General features: G+C 42.8%; 2 protein-coding genes across 3 annotated transcripts; both read left to right on the forward strand.

The window, feature by feature from the left end:
• The first annotated feature begins 1,273 nt into the window (after positions 1 to 1,273).
• Positions 1,274 to 7,384, forward strand: LOC142766822 (uncharacterized). 2 transcript variants are annotated; one of them, XM_075868045.1, is made up of 4 exons: positions 1,274 to 1,394; positions 3,238 to 3,403; positions 3,815 to 3,929; positions 7,059 to 7,384. In XM_075868045.1, the coding sequence occupies exons 1-4, from the start codon at positions 1,329 to 1,331 to the stop codon at positions 7,183 to 7,185; spliced, it is 474 nt and encodes a 157-aa protein (XP_075724160.1). In that variant the 5' UTR covers positions 1,274 to 1,328; the 3' UTR covers positions 7,186 to 7,384. The 2 variants fall into 2 exon arrangements, 1 of the variants encoding a protein (XP_075724160.1); XR_012884604.1 differs by having other exon boundaries at positions 1,302 to 1,420.
• Positions 7,385 to 12,134: 4,750 nt separating this feature from the next.
• LOC119180042 (complement inhibitor CirpT3) lies at positions 12,135 to 20,106 on the forward strand. Its single transcript, XM_037431173.2, has 3 exons — positions 12,135 to 12,340; positions 15,376 to 15,487; positions 19,808 to 20,106. Exons 1-3 carry the CDS (start codon positions 12,235 to 12,237, stop codon positions 19,917 to 19,919), a joined length of 330 nt encoding a protein of 109 aa, XP_037287070.2. The 5' UTR covers positions 12,135 to 12,234; the 3' UTR covers positions 19,920 to 20,106.
• Positions 20,107 to 20,522: the final 416 nt, after the last annotated feature.

The raw sequence follows: 20,522 nt of genomic DNA on the forward strand, positions 1-20,522 counted from the left end.
GTTTTATAAATAAGGAGGTTCTTACCACAGTTAATGTCTTTAAGTACCTAGGCATCGTGCTTTCTGCTGACTGCTCATGGAATGAGCACATCAGTGAGACAGTTGGTAAGGCTGGACGGGCGCTGAACTTTGTTCAACGAAACCTAATGTGTCGCGAAGTTAAAATCAAAACGGATTGCATTTACTACATGTGTTAGACCTATATTGGAGTACACCTGCCAACTGTGGAATCCATCGGAAGCCAGTCTCATTTCTCAAATAGAAGGTATCCAAAACAGAGCTGCCAGGTACGTATACTGGGCAGGTACCGTAGAATGGACAGTGTCACAAGGACGAAAAAAAGAATTGAATTGGGAATTGTGTTCTTCACGAAGACGGAAGTTAAGCTAAAACTGTTTTTTTTCTTCAAATATATAACAACAAGGTGGGCATAAACAAAGATAATTATTTAAATACACCTTTGAATGTTTCTATGCGTAATGATCACAAACTCAAAATACGTGAATACCGGCCCAAGACCTGCATGTTTGCAAATTATTTTTTTTCTGAAGCTTGTAGCCGAAAGGAACAAGCTGTCTGAAGAACAAGTCTGTTGTGTACATGACGATCTATTTGTATCAGTCGCAACCCTCCCCCCCCCCCCCCCCTGCTGTAAAGTCCAAGGGCGATGCGGGGTAATTCTTGAATAAAGAATAAAGAAAAAAAACTCTTCGCACCAGTCATGCTCCTTTCTATTTTTTATGGCTGGGCTTCAAAATTTTTGCGTGACGCCCTCTTTTTCCTTCTTTTTTTTTCCTCCATCGTCATAAATGACTCATGAAGGTGTTCTTACGGGGGCGCTCGCAAGCTATGCAATATTAATAATACCCGGTAGAACTTTGACCACCGCATACGAAGGATGTCTCGCTGTCGTGTAGAAGAGGACCTGTTCAGCAAACCACTGGACCCAAGAAAGCTATTTCTTTCTCTCGCTCTAGAACGTTTTTTGTCGCGTTGACTTGATCACGACTCGGCCTCATAGTGGTTGTGACGCCATGACCGATCGGCAGACACATCGGCCGAGAATGTCGGGGAGCGAAAACGTTTCCTGCTGTATACTATATATAAACTTCCTCGCCTCATTCTCGTTACATCACTTTCGCTTGATGTATGCGTTGCCTCGAGACGGAGCATTCTCGAGCAGAGAAACCGCGCATGGTGACGGCTAAACTGTTTGATCCTCAAATAGAACCGTAGACAATGAGCAACTTTGGGCTGATGTATTCGACAGACCAACCATGCAGGGCCACGTCTAGGCTTATTAATCAACGTTGGTTCGTCACATTTATATGAAGCATCGCAAGGAGTCGGTGCAGCGCGTGTCATTTAAGTTTGTGGCCGTTCCGGAGCACCTGGTAAATATTGAAACTCCTCCAACATTGTGAGTGCACGCCATTATCTAGCAACGCTGCATATTGCTAGGAATCGGGGAAAATCGGGTGGTTTGTGAATGCGCAGACACTCTAATGGAGAACCGGTGTTGGCGTGCGGTGTACGTGGAAGGCCTCTTCTCTTCCGAAAAGCGCTCCAAGCCTGTTTCTGTTCAGACGGTGACGTAGCATGGCGCGGTGTAGTGGTTAGTGTACGCGCATGCTGACCGAGTGGTCGTCAGTTCGCATCCCGTCAGTTTGACGCAATTTTTTTTTCCGAATTTTCCGAAAGGAGTAACGGTGAGGGCGCGGTTACTCCTTCACGGTTACTCCCAAAATGGTGCAGTGGATGTGGCAAGCTAGTTACTCCTTTAAAGGAGTAAGCTCGATACCCCCTTTTCCTCCTTTACTTCACGGAGTGCACGAATCTCTACTTGTAGTGTTTTTTAGATGTTCTTGATCAGCTTTAAGCAAACGTCACCAAATGCAAAATCGGATGCACGCGTTGTTTAAATGTAGTGATAAAGAAACCACAAGCGACAGCTGAATACAAATGCTAAATGGTGGTCAAGAACGAAGCCAGAAATTTTCTTTCGGTGGGTGGGGGGCTGTCTAATCAATTTACTTTATGTACATTTGCACTTGCCTTTGTATGTACTTGTGTATATAAGCCAGAGAAAGTGAAAAAAAAATTTGGGGGTTCGAATGCCTGTTGATCGCTACTATCGCATTAGCACTTGCATACACGTGCGCAACTCTATAGTACACGCGCACGTGTGTACGTATGTTTCCCTACGCATTTGCCTCTAGCTTAAAGCTGAACGAGCTGCCTTGGTCGCCGCACTTCGCAGCGCGCTCTTCGCAAGCCTATCAAGGTCAAGTCAAGTCAAGTCAAATTTTAATTACGACACGCATGAAGTAGAATGTTGAAGACCACCCTAGCAAGGAAGCTGTAAGCATACAGCTTGACGAGGCTATATGGAGCCGAAACCAGGCAACAGTAGCAGTGCACGCATGCGCAGTACAGGCAACGCTTTTGGTTGTTGTAAATACCTATAAATACATGCGTGCTCACTGTGAATAGGTTAGAGCATGTGCGAATAGTGAATAATGTGACCGCCAAGAAAGTATTGTTCATTTACAATACTTTCTTTTTGTTTTCTATTGGATGCAGAATAAACCCCGCGCACTATTTGAGGGATGGTAATCACGAATGTAGGAAGGTTATAACGGTTATAGAGTACAGGCTGTATGTAATTTATTAGAATCCTTTTATAGCTCACATTCAACGTGCTATGGATGGTCCAGCGACTCATTCTAAGTACTGAAACAGGCATAAAGCGTTCGGCATATTGCCTTCTGGCAAAACATGCGGAATTTTTTCAGTGATCAAAATAGTGATATGACTGGAAAATAATAAAACGCTCTCTGTAGAAAAATTCTAAGGAGATGAGGACCCCGAAATTGCCTGAACTAGCGCATGTATGTGCTTGAATTCTTATACATTTTTAGTTGACTTATGTTGCCTTCCTGATTTGCGCATCTGACACTTGTTTCTTTATTTTGTCTTTTTTTTCTTGTGTGTTATAAATGTTGTACCCACCCCCTCTGTAATGCCCTACGGGCCCTGAGGGTATTCTAATAAATAAATAAATAAATAAATAAATAATATATTCTAATCTTCTGAAGGTGGTGTGGGTCGTCCGGCTGACGTTATCTTGAGAACAAGTTACGATTTCACCGACATTGCTCAAGATGAGTGATTTGGGAAAGCGTGCGGAAATTCTACTCTCAGTTCGATTTGTCTTTCTTTTCTTTTCCCCGTTAGGTCGCCCTCATGAAGACCAAAGCTTTACGGCGGGAAAGAAGGATGTTTTTCTTTACCTTCTTGGTGGCCCTGCAGGTGCTCATTTCAGCTACCGAAGCGGACAGAACAGAAACGATAGCCCCAAGACCTATCGAGAGTGTTTTATTATCCGCTGTAGTAAAGAATGGTGCGTGATTCTTACACGTATTATCAAATTTAGGCGTGTAGTACAAACATTTTTTAAAACGCTTTTTAGTTATTCGATGCATGTCCTCTCCGTCCCGTGCCTGGTTCTCCACATATGGCCTCAAACCGAGGGGAGCAAAGCACTGAAATGATGACGTAGACTAGCGCGTACACACGCTAGGCATCTCTTACGTATAGCAACACAACGCATTGTATAATCCAAACAACCAGGGCACTAAGTTGCCCTTATACACAAAATGCTTCTGTGGCCAAAAAAAAAGTATATAGACGGCGTCGCAGATGAATCCTTGATGATGATGATGGTGATGATGATTCATGATGGGCGCTATGATGAGTCGACGAGGAACTATGACGGGCGCTATGTACATTACTAATGTTCACATCTTCGCAGGTGAATGTTATTTCAGCGATAATTACAAAGTTCCACATGGGAATACAACGCGTTATGGAAACCCCTGTGTGGCCTTCACTTGTTTGGCCAAAAATTACCAGATGATCATGGAGTAGTAAGTAGCCCCATCTGTGACTTTTCTGCACGCTGAACTCTTTTTTTTTCGGTATGTGTTTTGAATAAATTTTTAGGTAGCTTTACCTGAACACAATTTGAAATTTCAGTGCTTTAGCGTGGTAGACTTCATTCAGCGAATTCCGCAGGATAGGTGAATTACATTTCACCAAACTGTTTGAAGTACAGAAAAAAAAAGTAATACTCACATGAAAGTTTGGTTCGTTCTTAAGGCTACATTGATAGCTTCTTTAGGAATCAACGTGCGCAAATCCAGTGACAGCTAGTATCAAGAAAGCAAGCGTCACAAGATAATCAGGTGGTGTATTTCAAATACTCTTTCTTTCCTCGCACATTAACAGAATGGAACGAACTACAACATCATATTTTTGAATCCGAAAACGTGTTAAGGTGTATTGAAAATTTTTTTGAAGTAGCTTAAATCTTGTACCATAATGTGTTGTATATTTACCTGTTAGTTTGTACCTCCTGTATTGTTCTTTTTTTTTTTTGGTCATATCCTCATACTGTACCACCCCCACTCCTGCCTGGGCTATTCTTAGCCTGCAGTATTTTCTAAATAAATAAATAATAACAAATAAATAAACAACTAAGCACTTTCCAGTCGGGGCCTCTGCCGCTCGTACAAAGAGAACGCTAAAAGGGCTCTGCGAAATAAATCACGCTTGTCGTTTGTATTTCGTTTTCCGATACTGCGGAATACGACGATATTGTCGCGCAGGAGGCAACGCCAAAGACAAAGCTGATGTAACTTTATTTCAGCGCCAAAATCAGTTTGTTCTCACCCTGGAGGGACAGCAAACGTCTATTTTGTGATTGAAGGGACGTTTTATCATGTGAGAGCGACGGCATCAGCAGGATGGTCGGTTGATTTTAAGCGACAATTCACAGCTATAGGCCTTACTATTGTGCACGGAAAAAAATATAAGATCACTTCTTGTGCTTACTCAGATAAAAAAATGAGCTCTGTTTCTGCATATAAAATTTTGAAAACAATTGCAGAAGATATCTATGTGCACTGCAAAGGCCGCCATTTGGCTGCCCCACTTCCAGTGCGTGGTCACTTCCAAAGTGGAGACCCCTTTTGACTCTCTTCCAGAACGTCATATTTGTCCTGAAGTTTCAGGCTGAGTTCAGTGGATAGAGCGCGGTAACGGTACTTCGAACGTGTGATGTTTAGTTTAATCAGTTCTTTGGCTGTTATAGACCCTCTTCAAGAAAGGGCCCCTAGCGCCACGGACGCGAACTACGGTCTGCCGCCATTGTGAGGGCACCGCAGCAGACGACGCAGGCTGTGTGTCCCAGCGACGCTGATGCGCGTTTGTTGCAGCACACACAGACGCCTATTGCGTTCCTGCAGGACGTGGACCGCGTCGGGAGGGCACGCCGATGAGAGTCTCTTGCAGGCCGGATCCATGGATTGCCAGTCGTAACAAGCCAAACCGCTCGACCAACCCGTTGAAGGGTACAAAATATTGCTCATTGAGCAGCGGAAGCAGCTCAGAAAGCTTATCGGAGAGTGAAAGATTTAAAACACAAAAAAGCCCAATTAAGCCAGTATATACCGACCGTATGAAGCTTCGACAAGCGAGTGAACACTAGTCAATACAAATTAATGCTGTTCAATACCAATCAAGCCTGATTAGTGTGGATTATGTCTGATTGCGCTAATCAGTACCAAGATGAGATATTCTAGACATTACATAGATTAAAACCGAGGAGATTAGGTTAATTGCGATGCAGCTTATCCCAATATAATTAAATTTTAGTAAGTTGGAAATGCTTAGCCAGATTGATGACTCAGTAGGCCAAGCTAAAAAAATGAAGCTAGCCCTAATTAAGCTAATCCCAATTGACCCGACCAAAGCATCCTTGACAAACCTGTGTGACGTAATCGAGTTGATACTCGTTCCCGACAAAACCACGTGAACCTCGGACGTGCCACCGCGCAGCTAAACAAGACACCAGGCCCGCCTATAACGCCTATAACGACCATTCGAGCACTACGAGCAGGCCATGCATGTCACGACGCATACAGATGAGACGACTTTCGGGTTGTGGCCAGTCATTTACTTTCGTCAAATGCTGCTATTATGCCATGCCAATTCTGGTATTCAATTATTTATTAAAATGGCCACTAGAGCACCATGAACGAGTCATGACGTGCATGACACGGATTACAGGCATTTAATGGTAATACTAGTCAATTATGTTCATCATATCCTCTTGTCAAGTGATGCCTATTTCCGTGTACATCAGTAATTAAACGGCCATGAGAGCACGAAGTATTAGGTGGCCAGATGGACAGATGATGCACTCATAATATCTTTGGTTTACCATTAAATGCTGCACGTTTATCGATAAATGTCTTGCCTCCCGGTAGGCAGCAATAAATGTGCCATCCCTACCGTCGAAAGAGATAAACTGAGAAGAATTTCCGTGCAGCTTGTCGAAGCGCTTTACACTGCACGCGAGGCAGTGCCAGTGAAGGAAAATGTTTGAATGAAGTAAAGTGGTGTCCGGAAAAAAGTTTATCCACCCTGCAGCAGAGGCTGGCGCATTGAGGCACCACCATTTAAGTACAGTTGCGGCATCTCTCTAGAACTCACGCGGTGATTGGAACATTCCATTGACGTCAATAGCAGTGTGAAATGTGAACAAGAACGTTACTTCTCGTCATTTTCCTGCATCCGCATGTTTAAAGACTATTACCATTTGTTCCTGTGCATCAATACTGAAAATGATAATTTTGTTTCATTAGTTTGTGTTAAACACGTAATACACTGCGCTGCGGTTCGCCGGTGGAAAGTGGCAGGGTCCTTTGAAAATCACATTGTAAAGGAGTTGTTTGCGCATTCAGAACGGGTAAAGTTGTCTTTTTCGCAGTTACTTCAGAATTTAGTATTAAATCTGTTGTCACAGGAAAATGTGGCTCATATATGTACCCGTGAAAAAGAAACCTCCACTCAGAAAAAAACAACCTCCTCTACCTAACGCTGTTTGCGTAGTTTAAGCTTCATCTGAAGCACAATAAAGCGCTGAATATCGGAAATCGAAGCTGAATTATGTCTCGCGACCATGTGTGACTGTTTGTTTTTGTTGTTTTCAGCTGCGGCCGTCGTTGGAGAAGCGTTAACAATTGCAAGCGAGTAAATACCGAGCGAGGCCCTCTGTTTCCGTGGTGCTGTCCTGCGTTCTCCTGCATGGGTGACGTACCGGGCAAGCGATACGAATAAACTTCATTGGACGACCATGTCCGAGCTTGAAGGTGGGTGGCCCCCTCAGTCAAACTTGAGGAGGCCCCTCAGTCAAACTGTTGGCCTAATCAGTCAAACTGAGGAAAGCCAACATAGGCCACTGTTGGCTTTCAAGCCCTGTCAGCTAAATATAGAAGATTTTCGAAGTCAAAAATAAAATCTTTCATTATCTCGAGAACATTATGTTCAGTTCACTCGTCTTATAGTCCTCGATGCGTCAAAAATACTGCGGACGTGTAAGCTATAGACTGGGAAAATTACTTTGGTGACTTTAGGAAGAAAAAAGGAGGTGAGCAAAAAAAAAAAGGCAGAAAAGTTGACCAGGCGCAGGTCCGATTTCCTACCCGGCATTGCGACAACAAATAAAGTGTGAAATGCGAGATGAAAGAAGAAAATAGGGATGAACGGAATAACAAGCGCACGCCGGAGAACATCCAGTCTACGGGTGGTCACATAGATGTGTCTCGTTCAGCCTGTCTCAGAGTGCTTTTGTAGCCTTCCGCGCCTTCGACACCGGTGCCATGCATGGACCTAGAATCTTAATTACCGAAAAATGTTCCCAAGTCCAGCTGGTCTTAAAGCATCTGTAGTGGTCACTGCTGGATTTCAAAGCGTGGTAAGTTAACTAGGTGGAACCGTGTGTATGCAGAAACAATTCGAAGGTTGACACAATTTCCGTCGGATACTGCGCGCGCACGTTTTAGTTCTACGTGTTCTTCAAATATCTGAAATCTTCAAACTCTTCGACAAGGAATAAATGCTTTATAATAACGCTATCGTCTCCAGACCTCATCAAACATGAAACCAGACTGCTAGCATCGGCAACGTTGGCGTCTCATGATGCCGAAAATCTACATCACGTGATGACGTTTCAGATGGCCAACATTCATGACGCCATACGTGTCACTATTACGTCGTTATGACGTCACATAACGTGTCCTTATAAGACGCCGTTACCGCACGACGTCGTTTGGTCAAGCATCAGGCAGGCAGTGCACCATAACGGGAGGTGCTCAACATAGTTTTCTATAAATACACTAGAGAGAACTCTGGCATTAGTGTCTATGGGAGCTGCAACGCATGGCGCCTCAGCGAGCATGGGAATTATGGGTATGACATTGAATTGCCTAATCTTCGTACTTACGGTTCCGTTTGGATTCGCGTGGCTTGGAGCTGCTTCGTCACAAAACGAAAAAAAAATAGGGGACCCAAAGAGAGAGAGAGAGAGAGAATAAAATGAGAGAAAGGCAGGGAGGTTTACCAGGAATTGGAGCATCCGGTTTGCTACCCTGCACTAAGGGAAGGGAGAGTGGGGAATAGAGATGGGAAAGAAAGCTAAGAGTGAAATAAACGCACGAAAGAGAAAAGAAAAAAAAAGTGAGCTGGGCTGCTATAGCCTATTCAAGAGGCCACTACCACGCAAAAAGTTCAATAAGGCCTTCACTGATTTTCTGTGCGAAGACAGATTATGTCGTCTTTCAAAAACTGAATGTTATAACAAGGGTCTGTCGTCAAGACGAGCTAACACAGCAGCTAGCTGCCATCTTTGCACGCTGTAACGAGGGCAGTGACAGAGAACGTGCTCTATCGTTTCATCGCTGCCGCAATGATCGCAAGTAGCGCTGTCTTCAGTGCCTATTCGGAAGGCGAAAGCTTTTGGTGAAAGCGACCCCAAGCCACAGTCGGCAAAGCACCGTTGTCTCAAGTTGAGCCTCCGGATGGAGGCCGAACCCTAAAGCTTCGCCTTTGACCCCAGTATTCACAAACGCTCCTCGACTCGACTTTCACCCTTCACTTGACAGAGTTGAGCACTGCGCCGCTGCTCGGCTGAAAATGGCGCTGCGCTACTCAAGAATAGCAGCAAATTATTACTGATATACAGTGACTTGCCCTACCTAGAGATGGCGCTCCCATCGGCTTTCTCAAGTGAAGGTGGAGCGTGTAGTGAAGGGGCGTTCTAGAATACGGGGGGCAAGTGTTGAACGCGATAGATAGTGATGTACCGTTTCCAATGCGTACTTCAAAAACTTAGTGCATAAAATCTTTTCAAACTTACTATGGACGCACTACGTAGCCTTAATGAAACAGGTGCAGTAGCGTGTGTGCCTTTTGAAGTGGATGACCCGCTTTAAACCACGAAGCCCTTTTAATAATAACATGTTCTGACACTCGCGGGCAATGGTTGCTTGTAGGACCCGTTATTAGTGCAATATTTCGTGTTGTATTGTGAATGCGTTTGCAAAGCATGAAAGTTACTTTCACCGCGTTTTCAAGCACAGGAAGTCATTTTCACTGTATTCACAAGCAGACGCGTTGATGTGTTCACAGAAATCCACACTGGTGGCTGAGAGAGCATGCGATAGATGTCTCTCGATTGATTGATATGTGGGGTTTAACGTCCCAAAACCACCATATGATTATGAGAGACACGATAGATCTCTCTCAGACGCACCACATTTTCAAAAAAAAAGTAATCACGAACAGGAAGTACAGCTTAGTGAACATTCTCAAATTGAACTTTCGCTTTTCCACAAAGCTTGGAGTCGGAAAAGCATAATTAGATCATATAGAATTTGCTCGGCTGCGTTTACCGGCAAGAAACGTATTTCATATGGATCGAGATGCAACTCTTTTTTTTTTTTTGTGCACTGTAGCACGTCCAAGCCGAATACGAGATCCAACAGTCTAGAAATACATTTTCTATTGTTTCTGTTTTTTTTACATGAATGGCGATTGGTTGTCCAGTGAATTGATATGTATGGAAAACTTTTAATCTTGTGCTGGCCATAGCGCCGGGCTAACGCGCTTTATCTATATATAGTTAGAAATAAAGAAAAAGAAACGCGCGTGGCTGTGTAGTTAAACATCCGATTTCCATGCAAATGACACGTGTACGATCCCCCACTCGGACCCAAGCAACCCAGGTTTGATCCCAACTATGACCCAGAATTTTTTTATCATTTATTTTATTTGCGTCGTTCTCTATTTTTTGCTCACTCATTAGATGACGACTTTTCGCTCACAATCAACGACCCCAACGCCGATGTCTTAATTTCGGTGAAACAAGCTCTTTAGCGCTATCATGTTAAAAAAAGCATTCAATGTCATGAACGCAATGCAAAACTTCATTTCAAATAACTTTTTCAGGCGAAAGTCAGGCCCCCAGTCTAGAGCCCCTGTGGCCTTTGCCATCTTGCGAGCTCTGTCGATCTGCTTGAGCTGTTGGCGTGCACTCTGTAAGTGCCCGCTTGCAGGGTCTTGTCCGCTTCTCACGTCATTTCCTGGATGCGTTCAACTGACTAACTAGTGCGAAGAAAGAAAGAAAGTGTTTGAAGCGTGCGCTTAATCCCTGTGACTTTACACGTGCTTCATGGATTCTTAACACTTATACAACTGTAGATCGTAAGCTATTTTAATGAAGCCATACGTCAAATTTTGGGAGAGGACCTGCAGCGCCCCTATAAGGTACGGGATGAAGACCTTTCGATGTTTTTTTCGCCTTTTATACCTAAGCACAAAATTGTCGGTGGCGCTTTTTCGAAACTTACCAGTGCCGATAAGCTCTTTGCACGAAAGAAAGAGACTGTCCCGTTGGACCTTACAGGCTGTGTCACCTAATTAAAAAGTTAATCAATTCATTTTTTATAAATTATGTCGCATTTCACGTCTTGGGTCGTTTGAGGACGCTGGCTCGATTAGAACCCTCATCTCATTAGGCAGATCATTGATAAATACGTTGAAAGAGTGCAAATTACCCTTTCATGACCCCTAAAACTCCACGCTTGATGTGGTAGGCGCTTCATAAGCGAGAAAACGCGCATAAAGAAAATGCTCGTGGCTACGCCGCCTTGAAATGCCTCTGAACGCCTCTGAAGGCACTACCACTTTCGACGAGTGGTGCAACGTGCCGCTTCCTGTGAGCAATGCGAAAAGAAGAATATTTATTCGCTCCACATGGACATCAACAAAAAAGAATTTGCACTAAATTCCTATAGCCTCAGATTTTATTCTATTTATGACAAAAATGAACATCTATGACTTCAGAGTAAACAGATATTTAACTACAACTTAATTAGGATGAGTTGCTATAGCACTCATGAAGTCAATAGTTTTCTAATTGTTCTTGTTGCAATAGAATATTGAGAGCCCTGTAGTAACGTAGTAGTGATTTGACACATTTACATACAGTTCTTCATAGGTGGTGTCTGAAAGGTTTAAGAAAGCGTTTACAAGTGTTTAGGTGATTGAGCTCAAGGCTTGCTCTTCTGTTTACACTTTACTATGTGAAACCTTCAGCGCCGTCTTAAAAGTCGGTTTATAGTTGCCGAACCGTTCCTTTCGCTGCCTATACTTCAAACAAGGCCGTGGTTAAGAAAAGGATGGAGGCTTGAAGTAATTAGAAATTACCGAAAAGCTAGTTCAACAGGTGTGGTTGCTGTCTTTTAGAAAACAATACCACTATTAACTCTGAAGATTCGGTGAAACCGCAAGTTTAAGCTTTCTTTTTTCTTTTGCTTGTTGTCAATGCATACGTAACGTTTGTTTGCTTATTCTGCGTGTCGAAGACGGCGGCAGTTACGTCTTGCAGCCGTCCCACTGCGCTGACTTCACGCATGACTGAACACGTCGTGGAATACACCGTGAAAACAGCGAACTCGCGATAGCTAAGGTTGTTTCTGACCGAGTAACGCTGACACGCGCGCTCGTCTTCCAATAAAGAAGACAGAAAACTGCCAGAAACCGACGCCTCCTCGTTCACGCATTTCTCTTCAGACAATGCGCGACTCCGAGCAAAGGTTTTGTAGTCTCACCTAATTGCTTAGAAAACGACTGCGACAAGCAACCACCCCCCCCCCCCACCCCCAAAAAAAAAAGAGAAAATGTTTTTCTGCAATGCGCCTCCTGTTGGTTTCGTCTTAGTCGCATCGTTAACGAGGTCCTTCGTAGCCAATATAAGCGACTCGAAGCTGAAGTGCGCACATGTCAGTGCGCATTCGTGACGAGTAGCAGCAGCCCAAGTCTTCGAAGATGCGTACTTTCGGGGCTTTCCTTCTCGTCGTGATAAGCGTCGTTTGCGGCGACGTCCAAGAGCGCGGCCACACCTACGTGACCAAAAATGTGACGGTGGAAGATGGTAAGTACCGCAGTAGCTTTTTTTTATTTTCTTGATTTAATGGTGCACCAGTTTACTTGGTTATACTTGGTCATAACTACGTTATGGCCAAGATTATTTCGTGCGAATTGAGTGTGACTTCACCTGTTATTGCCAACCCAGCACGTTATTTTCGTACTTTGCTTGACGGTTCTCTAGAACCTCCTATACTGAAAAAAAAAAAAAAACGTTGAAATCACACCGGGCTAGCGTCGTGACGAGGATTCAAAGCCAAGGCGCTGATGAACCGCCTCGGTGGAACTTATAGCAAGGGTGTTCGGCTGCTGACCGGAAGGTCGTGGGTTCGATCCCCGTCACATCCGTCGCATTTCAGTGGAAGTGAAAATGCTAGAGGCCCGTGTCCTGTGCGATGTCAGTACGTGAAAAAACACCAGATCGTCTAAATTTTCAGAGCCCTTCACCAGGGTGTCTCTCATAATCATATCGCGTCTTGGGAACGCAAAACCCCCGATATTACTGTTTCAAGGCTCCGATGTCATTCCATCACAATTTCACCTTGTTCTCGTCATAATTATGTACACACAAGTGCAGAAAGCTTCACTCCTGAAGAAATCGAAACTGTTGGTAGTTAACTTCTCTGCTATTTTGAGCCTTTGTTTTACGGGTCATTTTAAAACACGATATATCTTGAAGTGTGTTCCGTTTTCGCGTACGAAACACCACTTTTCTACAGCTGACGGAAAAATTTCAGCACTCAGCCTGGCATCGTGAACCATGAGAAATGGCATTGCTTGTGGGAGTTCCAACCAGCAGGTGCACGTGGAAAATCTGTTAGCAGCTATGGGCAGCCAGAGCGATGAAATTGCGCTTTAATCATATTTTTCCTAGCAAGGAAGGAAGAAAAAAAAACCATAGAAAAAGCAGGGAGGTTAACAGGGCTCGTGCCCTGTTTGCTACCAAGTTGTATATAAAAATAATGCTTGTAATCAATAGTCGATGCGCGTAGCCATGCGAGCGAGTCAGTTTACATTCATATTCAAGATGAAAGGAGCGATACACACAAAAAAAGCCGGAATGCTGTTAAGAAAAGGCTGAGGAAGGAAGTGTTCGTCACTTGTTAATGCACTAATGGGGACTAGTTGTTACTGATTGAAAGCTTTCATAACAGTATTTGTTGAGGTTCAATGCCCCGAAAACACGGCATGATTACGAGAGACGCTGTAGTGGAAAGTCCGGGTAGTTTTCGTCACCTGGGGTCTTTTAATGGGCACGCTATTAAAGTACATGAAACTCGAGCATCCTTCGCCCGCATTGAGAATTCTGGCAGCGCTGCTGAGTGCTCCCATAATATCAGCGAAGGCGCACAAAGACTACGCAAAAAGGCACTTTTAGTTCGCCTGTCTCTCAGTGTAGTCTCTGTGTGTGTCCGCTGGTATACACTGCAGACACGTTCGTCATTATCTCGCTTCTACAGTCCCCCTTATTTCTTTTTCCTAATGATGTACTTCACTGTCTAATGCTGCTAATGTTCACCATGATGATGAGTCGATATGTTGAATCGAATTTGCCCCCACAGATAATTCGGTCTCGCTTTGTAGACCTGGGGTTGTCAGCCTCGGGACAACTAAATACCGTTTAAATATGCGGAGTGGCATCAAAACTCATATTGAGTATATACCGCACTGTACGAGAAGATCAAGTGAAAACACTAACCAGCTCTGCTTCGCGGGCACTGATGACTCAGCAAAGTTGGTGGCCGTCCCTTCTTCAGAATATCAACTTTCTGTGTCTTACCAGTCTCTCAAATAATTCGTCCCTATTACTACTATTGTTAGGAAGGAGGAGGAGGAGGAAAGATTAAGTGGAAGGACAGAGAGGTAAGACAACTCTTACACCGACTGCCTACCTTGTGCGTGGGAAAGGGGTGAGGGGAATAAAAGATGATAAAAAACAAATGTTGCAAAGAGAGAGAGAGAAAATAAAAAATAGCGAAAAACGAACAGCAAGATCAAAGAGAATAAGACACTAAAGTCTGTCTCTGAGGCCAGTTGTCTGCAAAAAGCGTAGCAAACCTTGCAAAGCCGTCTGGGCTCAGGATTTTTATGCAATATTTCTTAAGCTTCGAGGTAGTAGTACGGCTACCATCATTTACAACCACAAGGTATGACGTGACCGTAGTGCGACTATATGTCACGCGAGTTGTGGGGTCAAGTGTGCCCTCTTCCTGTTTAGTTGCAGGTGTATGTAGGGAGGTTTAGTCAATCTCCATGCAGTATACGCATTTATGATAATGACGCTTCTCTCATAGGCCGCACAGATTTCTGTGGTACATACTCGTTTGTTGAGCTGACTAGTTTGTTGGGCTGACTGAAAATGGGGCCAGCAGCTGCTGCCCCATTTTCAGTGGACCTGGGCTGAGAAATAAGATTTACTTAATTTTCATGGCACATACCTACTTATGATGTCGACCAGCGTTACCACGGGTCCTGGACTTAAAAGCCTCGACCAAAGAGAGCTTCGTTGTTAAAAGGGCATATTTCTGTCACACAGCATTAAGGTCTATCCTGTTTCATTGCATTCTCTTTCTTGAAAACTCTGTGCTCGCCACTCTCGTAATAATCAATGCTGTGTTTCGCTGATAACGCACATGCCTTGCACGCTATAGAAGTGCCTTGCGTAGGGCGGTAATAAAAAAAAAAGGCATGCAATATCATTTTGTCCGACAAAAAGTTGCAGTCCTTACTCGCCCCCCCCCCCTTTTTTTAAGAGTGTGAGCACTCTAAATAACAAAAAAGAAAGCACTCACTCTACAAAGAAAACGAATGCGAAATGCACAGACTGTTCAACGGTTAGGTCATCATGAGCCCCTCGTTTGATATACGAGGTTCCTACCTCGTATATCACACCTACCTCGTACCTCGTATATTCCTACCTCGTATATTGACAGTACTCCGTCCTGTCAATCTGTAGTGCATTTGAGTGATGCAATCACGTTTAACTTGTTGAATAGTGTGGTTTTTTGTCGTATCAACCTACGCTTTCTGTGGTTCTTGTAGGTGCCTGCGTGTATCAGCGCAACGTCATTCCGGACGGTGAAACCAAAGCGCTCAACAATCCGTGCATCCTTTCCACGTGCTACGCGGCCGAACGTAAGGTGAACTCGACTCTGTGAGTATGGCAGTCCGTTATATGATGAACCCGTACAACTTATGTGGAAACTCTGTGGTCCGCCTTGTTAATACGAGGAAACCCCGTGAGGGAAGGCTTTTCAGAATTAGCACTGTAAACTATTCTTCGAAAAGTGACAAACTATATTTTGTCTAATGCATTCCAAATCACTAAACGGGGTCATGTAATATAATAATATAATAAATCACAGAAAACACACGAGCGCAATTGGAACTGATTTTTTTTTCCTGCATGAAGCACACGTATACCCTCACACAGATAAATGAAAAAAAAAACTGAAAGTATTTTATACGCCCTTGAATATACTTTTGGCTTTTGTCAATGCCCCCTATTATTTCTCCTTAATTTCTTGTCGCTATTTCATAATGGCAAATTGTTAACAACTAGCCCAATTGTCAGTCCTATTAGCTTTCTTGACAATTTATTAATCATAAAGGTAACCGTTATCAGATATGATTACTAACGAAAACAAATCTACCTATTGTTTCGTGTTGCTCTTCATGCCAGCATGTGTTTCGGTCTTTTTTTCGATATGTTGCCTGCTTTAATGACACCAAGGACCGTCAGGCCACGAACCGGTTGGTGCACCTTTTTGTCATATGGGCCCTTAAGAAAGATTTCGAATTCGCGTCTAAACAAAGCAACTAACAAGCGAACTTTCAGTCATATGCTACTTCAACCTTATCTCAAAGAAGCCAATCATTACGTTGTGTAGTTTTGACCACCTGTATATTTTTACGAGCACAGAAAACTTCTACAAATGTGGAAAAGTCCAAGACGGAATTCTAAACCTTAGCAGAAAGGCTAAGGCGGCTAACTGTCGTTAAAGCTTATCTTAGAGCAACGAGTTGGTGAGACGATGTCACAGACAGGCCAACGTTGCAACATTTATTGTCGACATTGCCAACAAACTCGGCGACTGCATAACCAAACATCCACCATTCCTACTCTTATACATTTTACAAAAATATATACTAATTACAAATATCAGGTTGAACTAACGACTCAGTAAAGACCACCTACTTTGAAAAAAATGGCCATCAAAAACCTCAAGAACGCAGTTCTAATTTTTTAATATCTCATAATTAAGGCTGCGTAATCTCTCTCATTGACAAGACAGCGATAATTCTCAGCTAACGGGTGCCATAACATTAGCGACACATATCGATATTGGTACTGTCTGCACTCATTAATTAAAAAAAACGGAATTTTTTGAAGACGAAAGTAAAATGATCACGTGGTAATATCTATACAGGATGCCAATAATATTATCGCACCGTAATAAAATAATTATAGGCTCTAATCTTTGACTAGATGTCTATTAGCGACACTCGAAGGACAGTGTACGTGTGTTCTGGTGTATTCCTTGGGTCAAAGCTCTGTTTCGTCGAGCTGCCGAAGCCGATCTCAGAGGCTAAGCAGAAAGAGGTACTTGGTTGAGATCTGCCCCACCTGGTTTCGCAACAATTCTATCTGCTCTATAATAAGCAGTTTGGTGTTTCACTGAACTCGCTCAATTAATTTTTTTAATTATTTTGACAATTACCTGTCCCCTACTGGCTCTTACGCTCCGATATATGTATCCAGTATCACTCTTAACTTCAACAAGAGTTGTTGGTTTTAAGAAATCTTATATCATTATTTGTCTTTTTTTAATATTCGGGAAATTGAAAGTGACCGCTTGACCGGAAGCCCTTGGGAGAGAAGCAAAACGGCCACTTGGTTCTCGTGCCATTATTCGTTGCGACAAGAACTCGCTTCACTATTATTTCCATAAAGCAAATAATACCATGGTAGCGTGAAGAACTTGGGTTAAGTTGACCGTGTGATCGTTTCCCGGTTTCGCTACATGTGATTTATATCTTCAAAAGTAATGCCTGATAATTCCATCAACGCCGCAACATGTTTAAGATTGGTTTTCATTGAAAGACAACGGAATCTCCATTCTAAGCTAGCACTCAGAACGAACGAATTTTCTCTATTCCTTGAACTTTTCACTCATATACTTGTAAGAATTAGGGAAGAAAGGTGTAAGGATGAATAAAAAATAAAGTAAAAGCTGTCCTTGTTTTCAGGCTGTACGTGCTGTGAAATAATGCCAACTACATGCGTCCGCACTTCTTTGAAAGTAAAAAGTGAAATTTCCAGCACATGTTCTGAGCTTTATGTACCACGAATGCCGTGAATGCCTGCGCGCGTTTAAACTTGTTTTGGATTGAGAAAAAAAAAGTAGATGAAGATTTTGGCTTGAATATGAAATAAAGTTGGGCCAATTTTGAAGTATTTAATCGAGTTTTTGTACTTTACTTTGTCAAAATACGGCGAGAATGATTTCAGATAGGATATATTTTTTTTATTAATTGCTGGCCATTGCTGTGTACACGTTATGAATTTTTCACAAGACCATTCCCCTGCGCTTCTTGGGGATTGCAAAGTGAAATTTATGGCAAAATTTTTGTGTACACGACCGAGTTTGCTTACAATGAATGACTGGCCGTTTACGCCCTCATTGTCTCGTAGAACAAAACGTTAAATTATACGGAGTACATGAAGCGGTTAGCTGGGATAGTCGGTACATTTGCAAAGCATTGTTTAAATATTCTGCCACACAAGTCTTCTTTTTAACGGGATGGCTTTGGGCAGGTGTAAGTACTGATAAGATACTTTGTAGTTATAATAAAGGGAATTCTCCCAACGGCACACCTATTGATATTCACACTAACACGACGTCAGACTGCAACGTCGATTCTATTGACATCACCCGCACGTATGGCTAGCTTTGTTCACGTCCCGTTCCGAAGCACGCAAAATCGCCACTTGTGCCTGACCAACAGCCACGCAGTAAAGCGGGCTTAGAAACGTCATGATGTCCTGTGCGAGCACGTGAAGAGAAGGTCGTACCGTGTTGTGTCATCAGAGTATGGAGTGAAGCGAAAGTAACTTTTAAATGTATGTTGTAATAAATTTTTTTCTGGGTGCACTCGTGCTTACCAGCAGACTCTGAGCTTCTTAGTGCCTCAATGACGATGAAAAGAAAACTACAACGGAAAATTTTGTCAGTACCCCTTTAAGAGCAACAAGAAATATCATAAAAACATAGAAAAACAAAGGAACACTACGAACGGTAGCATTAGCATTCTTAGTGTTCTAGCGTTGATACTATTATTTTGTCTCTATTTGTGTCCATGTTCCTTGCCATTTCTCTGAGGTGCTAGAAGTGCATATATCGCTGTGGCATATTACATCAAATGTTTCTTTCTTTGTTTCTTTGTTTCTTTCTTTCTTTCTTTCTTTTTTATTTGTTTCTTTCTGTGCCAGTACTGAAAATGGAGCGAAGGCAAAAGGCTGAAAGCCTGACAAAGGGCATTTGCTCCAAATACAGTGAGGCAGACAGGCTGACATAGGAATTTTGCAGGATACAGAAAAAATACAAAAATATACAAAAACACATAAGGTATATGCGCAAATACTGTAAGACATACAACAGTAATAAGTGTTATTTATAGTAAACATAAATATACCTAACCATTCTAATGTTTTGAATACCAATAGATATAAGTCGCGATTTCTCAACGCTATTGCAAGAGATATACAAAAACAACAAAATACACAGGGAAGCATAGGAAAAAAACACACACGTAAAAAGCATCAGATACTACTTAGGCAAAGAGGACACATGGAACGACAGTCAAGAAAGTTCAATGTTGTTCTCGATCAGTACCATCCTGATCGTATGCTTCGAAACTGTACAATTTATATGTAGGAGGCTGTCGATTTTGTTTAAAAACGTGGGTATCTGAAAAGATGAGTGTTGTCGTCCGTAGATTGTTCGAGTTTTCGGAGTCCTTCTAGCGTAAGTACGAAAATCGTACAGAGAACCACGAGGATCCAGTGAATGACAGAGTCTATTGCGTTTTATGTACTGAAATAACTTAAAGTAGTAAATCTGGCTTGCTTCGAGCATGCGAGATTTCGAAAATAGCGGTTCTGTCCGCAAGTCACGTATAGGGCCACGAAAATCTTCAAAGATTCTCAGAACCCTCAGAACCCTTTATTAGCAGAAGCCATCATGCTCATGAAATTATTAAAAAAAAATAACAGAAGACATCTATGAAGTTTTGCGCAGAGCCTATCCACATTAGCTAGATTATCAAAAACTGTGTTTTTCATGTGGTCTCAAATTCTGAGGCAGTGGCCCTTTGCGAACTTTGTACGGACAGACGCGTCGTGCATATATTGTATCCGCTTGCTGAATAAAGTGCAGTATTTAGAACACAGCGTAATTTTGCTTGTTTCCAGCTGCCCGAACATCGGAGTTGATGAGGGCTGCCACGTGGAGTGGACCCCCGACGGCGTATACCCGAACTGCTGCCCAAAGCACGTGTGCCCTGCGGCTCATGCTACATCGTAAGGTCAACACGTCCTTATGAAAAAAAAAGAAGGACGGGATGATACATCCTTCTTTGTGTACTATGGAGTGAAAGAACAAAGTTGGAAGAAGTGTACAACTGCGAGAAATGGTAACAAAATGCAATACCATGTACACTTCAGTTTCACGCTAAAAGCAATCCAGAATAAACAGCAATGCCAGTGTTGTATTTTTTGTTGTGTTTTTATACTGTTATAGTGCATATTCTTGGGCACGTCGCTACTTGTTATTCACTTTTATAGTGTGCAATAAAAACGAGGACGGAAAACACACTTGATCTTAACTAAAACGTGCCTAGATGTTGAGCCTTCTCAAGGCAACCTGTAGCACAAAAGCACATGTCAAGCACTATATGTCCCAACAAAGTACCCGTATTAAAATGTCATCCTACCACCGGTGAAATCGAGATTTTTCGGAGTTATCTTCGAGGCCTATCTTTTACTCCGGCAATTTTCTAAATCCTCCTTCAATTGCCTAAGACGTCCGGAAGGCGAAGTAAATTTAGATTTTATACACGCTTTAAGTAATTCACTTCACATGGGGAAACTCTCAGATAATTTAAGGTTACTCACCTGTGCGATAACC

The sequence above is a fragment of the Rhipicephalus microplus genome, chromosome 7, assembly GCF_043290135.1.
Source record: "Rhipicephalus microplus isolate Deutch F79 chromosome 7, USDA_Rmic, whole genome shotgun sequence".
NCBI lineage: Eukaryota > Metazoa > Arthropoda > Arachnida > Ixodida > Ixodidae > Rhipicephalus > Rhipicephalus microplus.

Excerpts from the sequence above, each read along its gene's own strand:
- LOC142766822 (XM_075868045.1), top strand. The coding sequence starts at position 1,329 with ATGAAGCATCGCAAGGAGTCGGTGCAGCGCGTGTCATTTAAGTTTGTG. Across the intron at positions 1,395-3,237 it reads TGGCCGTTCCGGAGCACCTG|GTCGCCCTCATGAAGACCAA; the intron begins GTAAATATTGAA and ends TTTCCCCGTTAG. Across the intron at positions 3,404-3,814 it reads ATCCGCTGTAGTAAAGAATG|GTGAATGTTATTTCAGCGAT; the intron begins GTGCGTGATTCT and ends ACATCTTCGCAG.
- LOC119180042 (XM_037431173.2), top strand. The coding sequence starts at position 12,235 with ATGCGTACTTTCGGGGCTTTCCTTCTCGTCGTGATAAGCGTCGTTTGC. Across the intron at positions 12,341-15,375 it reads AAATGTGACGGTGGAAGATG|GTGCCTGCGTGTATCAGCGC; the intron begins GTAAGTACCGCA and ends TGGTTCTTGTAG. Across the intron at positions 15,488-19,807 it reads CGTAAGGTGAACTCGACTCT|CTGCCCGAACATCGGAGTTG; the intron begins GTGAGTATGGCA and ends GCTTGTTTCCAG.